The following is an 8,372-nucleotide window of genomic DNA, read 5'->3' as shown; positions in this document are numbered from 1 at the left end:
ATTTAAACCCACTCCATGAATTATCTTCACATTAAACAGAGACGAAACTGTAACAGTTGGAGCTCGTACATTCATCGTCCATCTCAAAGGAAAATAGAATTGCACCAAAAGGATGATGTCAAACACCTCCAAAGTAAACAGCAATTAGTGTGAAGGTTTGGATTAATTAAGTAAATTAAGAGTGGAGGCGCAACGTAACAAGGAATAATGTGAGGACAAAAGGAATGGAGCGGGGAGGAGGGAACGGCGGTGTGGGAAGAAAAATGTCAGCCCCATTCCGTTGATAGAGATAAGGTAATGGGTTGTTGCCACGTGTCAAAAGGAAATGGTGGTAGGAAGTGATAAGGTTTGAGATCCCAACTATGTGATCATAAATCCAAGTTTTTTACCAATTAAAATTACAACCACTAAATGGGTTTGTGTGTGGATAAAATAGGCATAGTAAAGGCCTTATAAATACACCACCATTTCACAGTGCAATACCTCTCAGACCAAACAGCAAGAGCTTTCAAGTACTCTACTAGCTAGCTTCTAGTAAATCCCTCTAACCCTTCAAAAAAAAAAAAAAAAGGCAAGGGAAAGGGCATCAATGGCTTCCTCCATTGTCTCATCCGCCGCTGTTGCCTCTGTGAACAGAGCCTCCCCTGCTCAAGCTAGCATGGTAGCACCCTTCACTGGCCTCAAATCCGCCGCTGCCTTCCCTATCACTCGCAAGAACAACGACATCACCACTTTGGCCAGCAATGGTGGAAGAGTTCAGTGCATGAAGGTAATTAAATTAAATTAACTTCAAATTCTAATTCCCATTTCTTGGTTTAATGAATAAATTCTAACAAAAGTTTTTTTTTGTGGAATTGAAAGGTGTGGCCACCACTTGGATTGAAGAAGTTCGAGACTCTGTCTTACCTGCCTGATCTGGATGAAGCCCAATTGGCTAAGGAAGTAGAGTACCTTCTGAGGAAGGGATGGGTTCCTTGCCTTGAATTTGACATCCATGTAATGGTTTTTGGTGTTTTTGATTTTATGGGATTGAAATGGGAAGGGAAAAAGAATTAATATGAAAAAAATTGTATGAATTTGTGAATTTTGCAGGATGGATTCGTGTACCGTGAGAACCACAGGTCACCAGGATACTACGATGGACGCTACTGGACCATGTGGAAGCTGCCTATGTTTGGTTGCACTGATGCGGCTCAGGTGATTAAGGAGATCAACGAAGCTAAGAAGGAATACCCCGACGCATTCATCAGGGTTATTGGTTTCGACAACGTGCGTCAAGTCCAGTGCATCAGTTTCATCGTCTACAAGCCCCCCAAATTCTACTCTAGCTAGATCAATGCGTGGCTTTCTTGAGGCGAATTCCATTATTTGCCTTTTTTCAGCTCGCTTCATCAGTTGGGTTTCAACCAAATTTCCCATTTTTTTACTCTTTTTTTTTCCCTTTTTCTTTTACGTTTTGGTCTGTCTTCTTCAATCCCTATGTTTATTTTCCTCGACTTTCCAATTCGAATTGGAATAAATGATGCTTTGATTTGTTGTTAAATATCCTTATGAATCAATCCTATTTGCATCTTTCTTCATGGAAATTCAATGTTTCATCACTATGCAAATTTGCTAATTTGGAATTTTCTATTGGGGTTTTCTGTGTGTGTGTGATGGATATTGATTCATGATAACGATAAGGTTGAATCAATTTCAGCCACTCAACCGTTAGCTTTCATATCCCATATTAAATTTCGATTTTTTTTTTCTCTCTTTAAAAAAACAAACATTGGGCCTTCGGTTTGAAAGAGGCCGTTTTCTCCAGTAATGAAGGCCAACGACTACTTTTCCATCGTGGATGGGAAAAACAGCCACGTGTATTCTTCTTAATGGGCTTTCCCGAAAAATATCTGTCACTGGCCCAGCTGAAAGTTGACCAATAACCATCATGAAAATTACTCTTCTTTTTCCTTTACTTTTCATGAAAAATTTGAAAACGATTAAAAATCATTATTGTGGATTGACTGTATGTTTGTTTGTAAACATTTTATCTACTCACATGGCACATCTAATCCTACTCACTCACTTTTTATTAGTTGTTTCATTTTATGTTGTCAATGTTAAGGACAACGATCCTCCATATATCTCTATAATTAATGGTATGAAAATGTCCAATTTAGATATAAACCTCGTGACTTTACTTTTGATTTTAAGCCAAAATGTCTTATAGCAATGACAATCGTTATTTTCACTTATATACCGAGTATCGTCTCTTTATCTAGGTAATGTGGGATTTTGCTCACATTCCCAACAATTAATATGTATGAATAAACATGACTTGATTACGAACATACAATTATTGATAATAATATAACTTTTAATGATGGGATTGAAAAGTGAATTAATGTATCGATAAAGGGTATAAAGGATGGAGCATAATTATCATCCTAATTCTATGGAACAACTTCCAATAATGTGGACCACTTGGATGAAAAATATCAATATCCACTTGTTAGGTTCCCTCGTCTTCAAGGGAGCACGAGCCTTCATTCATCGGAAATAAAGAAGAATCCATAATTATAGATCACATATTCAAATCAACCAATAAAAAAATTGGTAACTTAGTTGTACGATAGGACATTAAGACTTCATATATAATTTAAAAAAAAAAAAATCAAAAGTATCTTATCATAGAAAGAGGAACAGGAAATGCTACACCACATATAGAATAATCACACTTCATTAAAATAAGTAGAGATGATTTATTCATTAAGTTAGGTTTACGTTAGTATAACGTCGTTGAAGATATTGGTTTGGATATGAAAATCTACTATAAAAATATAACCGTTGAATTTAAACGAAATATTGATTCTTAGAAAATATTTATTAAAAAAATAAAACAAAAGAAAAAGACAATAATTACAAATGAACTCAGAATATTCCAGCCTATTTAAAGAAAACTTTATTTTAGCTTGCATAAGTTGTGGTAATTTGAGAAATCCTATTTTTGACACTGTAAGAGGTGGAGTAAAGTAAGGGAAGGGGAAAAAGGTTAAATCTCAAATATAGTGAAAAAAAGAAAAGGTTACATTTGTAATTTAGTTTAGGTTAAATAAATGTATTTTTTTTTCTTTTTAAAAAAAGAAACATTTTATTGTGATTTATGACGATTTCTGTTTTGGACTTCACAAAACTAACATTCAAGTTGACGAAAATAACATGATGGAACGCGTGAACCACTTCTGTATTAGTCGATGGATCGGACATTTTGTGCCACAAATAAGTATAGCCGTCGTAATTAACCACGGGCTGGGCGACAATTGAGAGATTTAGTGAACCAACCGGTCCCTTTCCCAGTTGTAGGCCGAGTATAACGATACATAGGCATGCCCACCAAGCCCATAATTGGGCCGTAAGTCCAGGCCCACTATTTCATTCAACTCACAATTGGGCTTCGATTTACAACATCTTAAAAGCCCATACCTGTACTATTGTCATTTTTAAGTTCAACCCCAAATTTTGTTCGTTTTTATTTTCTGGAACAAGCAACACTTGTTTAATATATATCCAAAAATATATTCGAATATATTCGTAATGTATATTGTATATCTTCAATTCAAGTCGTGATATGATACTTATGTTTACTACACAAATGAGAGTGGGAGACTTTAAATCTTTGACTTTAAAGAAAGAAGTAAATGTGAGTATACACAATTCTTGTTGTTGAAGTTTAAACCTTCACCTTATTTTTGTTGTATTGTTTAGTCTTATTTGACTCTCCTACTTATTTGAAGTTTTATTCTTTCCCATTTTAACAAACTTGGAGGATTTTTAAGTACAGAATTGGGTTATGAAGTATCAACGTAAAATGTTAGAGTTAGAAAGTTTGTGTTTGAGGCGCACAATTGTTTAGCTATAGTTAGGAAGATGGTTTGATTGTTGTAGTTTTTCAAATAATTGTTAGAAAAATCAGTTATAGACAGAAATAGGAGAACGTTTCATAAATTTTAATTTTAAATTAGAAAAAACTAGTTAAGGTGTTTGGTAAATTAATACTAAATTAGTGTAATTTAATCATTTAATTATTTGAAAATTTATATGGTTTGAATTGCAATATGAAATATTGTTTTTAAAAAATAATTGTTATAAAAAAATCGAGCAATTAAAATTTGGAATAAAAGAATGAAATAAAATTTTGAGATGGGTAAGGAAGATATCAAAATGTTTAGGAAAACTAAAATCTAAAAGCCCTATCAAATAATTTTTGTACGTTAGAACAATTTTAGGAGTGATTATGGATAAATTAATAAATAAATAATTTTACCAAATAATTTTTAGGATTTCAAAAGCAATTTTAGATGGTTTAGAGTCTCTCGATAAATGTGTTAAAACAAAAAGCACAAACTTAAATATTATTTAACACAAGTTGGCTGGCCAAACAATGCTTTAACAATTAATTGCTCAATTAAAGTTCTTTGAAGAAAAAATGATTAAAACTTAGGAGGTTGAGAAAATATTCGCTAAAATAAGAATTTTTTCTCTTTATTAAGTTATTTGCGCCCCTTAAAAAAACACAACAAGTATAAGGAGAGACAACATGCTAGACCGACACATGATAAATTCAAGCATTAAAACGTATCGAGAAAAGCACATTATCTAATTTGCCGATGAGCTCAACATCTGAACCGACCTGACTATGCAACTAGAATCCCTGATCCACAAGTTTTATTTTTTTATTTTTTTATTTTTGCCCTTTTGTGTGTGATAAATAATTTGTAAACTTTAAATATGGTCCTCTATAAAATTTGTGTGAAGTAAGCCTTATTGAATCAGACCCTTTTAGCAGCCTAGAAACCAGCGCCATCTCTATTTTGGGGATTCCATCAAACTTGGTGAGCAGAAAGTGACATTTGATGCTAAATGTCATAAGTTATTGTTTAATAATTTCTATCAGCTTACTAGCTTAGACACAGTTTATAAAAAGTCAGGAAGCAAAGTATCTTCTTCCCCCATCTATAAAATTTGTGTCAGAAAATTCAGAAATCAATACCCCAATAAAGAGACAAGCTCTGCAACAAAGTTGCTTTGAACACCAAAGAGAGAGAGAGAGAGATGTTTATTCCACCAACAAAGTTGCTTTAACAAAAGCTGTGAGTTCGGCGATACCGTGAAGATGCCCTGAAAAAGCAAAATCTAATGGATCCATCCATAGCGTTATGCCCAAGCAAACATGTACATCTCAATTTTCAGAGTTACTGATAAGAAATGAAGAAAAAAGCAATAGAGAATCATCGTAATTTGTTAGCTAAATCTACGAGGAGAGGGAGAGAATGGTATTATTAGAAATGCCCCTTTCTCAAATAAGAAGATATCTTTGTGCCAAGGATCCTTCTTGGTGCCTAAGAGCACACTTCCATTTTCTCCCATCTATAGAACAGAGTTTTCTGATAGCTGTCTTCTAATCCTATCACTTTACGCCCTTCAAAAGATAGGATCAGCCAGACGTCGTATTTTCTTTCGAAGGAAGAATTCGGTACATGCATGGTTGAAGAAAGTCCTGCACCTCTCTAAAATCTTATAGAGTCAACTTCGTACATAACGTAAATATGCCGATTACAAATACAATTTATGTTTTAAAGGCATTGCCCCAAATCCCTATCAGGAAACGAACGGTTACTTTCAGATATAAAACAATTCAAACTCAGAAAGATGAACGAAATACACACTAAGAAAATATGATCTACAATATTCACATGTTGATGACTTCTACAGACTTCAGTTCAAGTTCTGCCATATGTACAGACTGCCTCTCTCACTCACTTTCAACTTCTAATGAAAATTTCCTCCACCTTAAGACTTCTAATTACAAAAATATAGTACAAGAGTTTGAAATCCAGGCATGGCTTTCTCAACTCAGAAAAAGAAAAAAGCCTTAAAATACACAGCTTCAGTATACATGGGCAAGTTTTTTATTTACATTTACAAAGAACACTTCAAACATATTCACAAAAAAAAAGAAGGCAAATTGTATCTCCTTTCTTCTCTTGAAGAGATCTCGATATTCATCTCTTTAATCTTTTGTCTATTTGTATTGGGAATCTTGCTTTTCTTGAAACTGTAATATGAATCTGTCTTTGTAATCTAGGCGAAAGCAGGGATGCTGCAATTTTGTCTATCCCGGTCAAGGCAATCGAAACCCTCTATCCTCACCGTTGGTTTGTTCCCAAAACTCGCCCTTACACGCCCTCCTTTCCTAGAGGATGTAGACGGCGACAACTGACCTGACGGTGAAGCAATCGGAGCAAAGGGGATGAATTTTTCTTCCCCAAATCGTGCGTCCTGAATCAACGGGTTGGCTACTCTGCTCGGCGGAGACCCACATAAAAAAGGGGGCGACGAAGCCAACTGCGTAAACGATTGGTCCACGCTGCGACCACCCTATTACATAAATCACAACCATATGATCATTAACAACTTAATTAAATTCCAATATTAATTTAATGATCTGAACAAACAAAGAGGAACGGAGGAGAGCTTACCTTAGTCAAGAGGAAGTCTAGCAGATCCGGTCCGGCTGCCATGTCAATTTGTTCAACTTGGTGACTGAAATTCAGTTGAAGAAGAATTAGAACCTTACAAAAAAGGGCAAGTGGGTTGTAAAATAAAGAAAGGAAACGGCGGTTAACCTTAGATTCCACCGGAGGGAGGTATCGGCGTGGCCGTTGACGGCGACGTTGAGATGATTGGTGAGACGGCGTGGTTTAGGGCAAACAAGTTGATCTCTTAAGTCAGAAATGGGACAGGGAAGAGAGGTTCTCATCTCCTCGTGGCCCGAGAAGGCGTTTGACAGAATGGCGCAGTGATTCATATTACGTATTGGGTTATTTCAAGGGACAAATAAAGCTGGGATAGAAGAGAAACAACCAAAAACATATTTAATAAAATAAAATTCGTGTTCGCGACAAATGGCACCAAACAATCGTATGAAAGCGGAAAGAAAGGAGAAGAAAATTCAAAGTTTGATTTTGTCCCCTAAGCAGATCGGAATCTGTTCGGCAATTTCGCAAATAAATTTTTTTTAAAAAAAAAGTATATAAAAATTTAAAAAAGAACGGACAAAAATTAGCTCATTAGTTGGCATGATCCTTCATTTCACTCTCTTGAATACTATTAAATATTAAGACAGCACCAACAGATGTAATCCAAAGACTCGCCAGTTTTAACCAAGAAAAAAAATAGGAAAGTAGATCAACCGGAGCAAACAGAGGAAACAGGGGAAACAGAGAAAAAGAATGGAAAATAAACCCTAAACCTACAAACGAATCAATCCGTTCTCTAATCGTCGATACATAAAATTCCTGAGAAAATTAAAATGGAAAACATGAGTTCGGTCCCGATTAACCCCATTTCGATTCATCCACCCTAGAGATCAGGGTACAATTAGACCATCTCTAGACACGAAGAACTTACAAAAATTCCAGAAATCGGATAGGGAAGTAATCAAACACACAAGTTCCACAATAAAAGACATAAGAAACCAAAAAGTTCAAATGAAAGAGGGAGGGAAGAAGAAGAATACCTTAAAATGAAGTGGCAGCAGTTGGGTATGAAGACTTCAAAAAGTAAAGCGGTATTATATACAGAAATGAAAGGAGAAAGGGGTCAGTTGTGGATGGGAAGATTTATGCAAAGATAGAAAGAGAAAAGAGTAAAAAAGGAAAAAAGGTGGGTTTACAAAGGGGGAGACAAAGCAATCAGAATAGCAGAACAGGAAATAAAGAACAGAAATGGTAGAGAGATAAGGAGGATGAAGCAGAAGAAGCGGAAAAAGAAAAAGACCAGCAACGGTTCCCAACTCGGGCTGAGTTTTCGCTTCGGTATTTGGGTTTTTAATTTATATTTCAATTTTAATATAATTTATTGTTTTTCTAGTTTAATAATTTTAAATTTCGTATTTATTAAGTAATCTGTAATTGTAGCATTGGCGGTGCCGGTGATGGAACTGCCAAGCCAGCGGAGGCCGACGGAAATTTCACCGCTTTCAGCGCCTTATCCACGACAAATGCCTATTTTATCTCAAATTAACTTATAAAACTTTAGTTAAATTAAATTATAACTTTTAATTTTTAATTTTGAAGTTTATGCTCGTTGGACTATTTAGATGGTGTTTGAGATACTGAGTTGAGTTATCAAATCTATAATTAATATATTGAAGTTATAAAATTTATATTTAGAGTGCATAATTATAAAATGAAGTTACTCAATAAATACTTAAAATAAAGAAAAAAGAAAAAATAGAATTACTCAAGAAAGAAGGAATGATAAAGTTAAAATTAACTTTAAACCTTCGATCTATAAATTCTAAAGAATATATGATTTTAGGAACTAAA

General features: G+C 34.7%; 2 protein-coding genes across 2 annotated transcripts; one reads left to right on the top strand and one right to left on the bottom strand.

Annotated features, from left to right (window-relative positions):
• The first annotated feature begins 474 nt into the window (after window positions 1-474).
• Window positions 475-1,586, top strand: LOC120081663 (ribulose bisphosphate carboxylase small chain, chloroplastic-like). Its single transcript, XM_039036712.1, has 3 exons — window positions 475-769; window positions 862-996; window positions 1,093-1,586. Exons 1-3 carry the CDS (start codon window positions 590-592, stop codon window positions 1,330-1,332), a joined length of 555 nt encoding a protein of 184 aa, XP_038892640.1. The 5' UTR covers window positions 475-589; the 3' UTR covers window positions 1,333-1,586.
• A 4,100-nt stretch (window positions 1,587-5,686) lies between these two features.
• On the bottom strand, window positions 5,687-7,831 carry LOC120082204. Its single transcript, XM_039037479.1, has 4 exons — window positions 7,562-7,831; window positions 6,669-6,885; window positions 6,522-6,585; window positions 5,687-6,420 (listed from the first exon to the last, which is right to left on the bottom strand). Exons 2-4 carry the CDS (start codon window positions 6,848-6,850, stop codon window positions 6,124-6,126), a joined length of 543 nt encoding a protein of 180 aa, XP_038893407.1. The 5' UTR covers window positions 6,851-6,885; window positions 7,562-7,831; the 3' UTR covers window positions 5,687-6,123.
• Between the last annotated feature and the right edge of the window lie 541 nt (window positions 7,832-8,372).

Source organism: Benincasa hispida, chromosome 7 (genome assembly GCF_009727055.1).
Source record: "Benincasa hispida cultivar B227 chromosome 7, ASM972705v1, whole genome shotgun sequence".
NCBI classification, from domain to species: Eukaryota; Viridiplantae; Streptophyta; class Magnoliopsida; order Cucurbitales; family Cucurbitaceae; genus Benincasa; species Benincasa hispida.
Note: the sequence above shows the minus strand (reverse complement) of the source record. Positions and strands in the feature narration are given on the sequence as shown.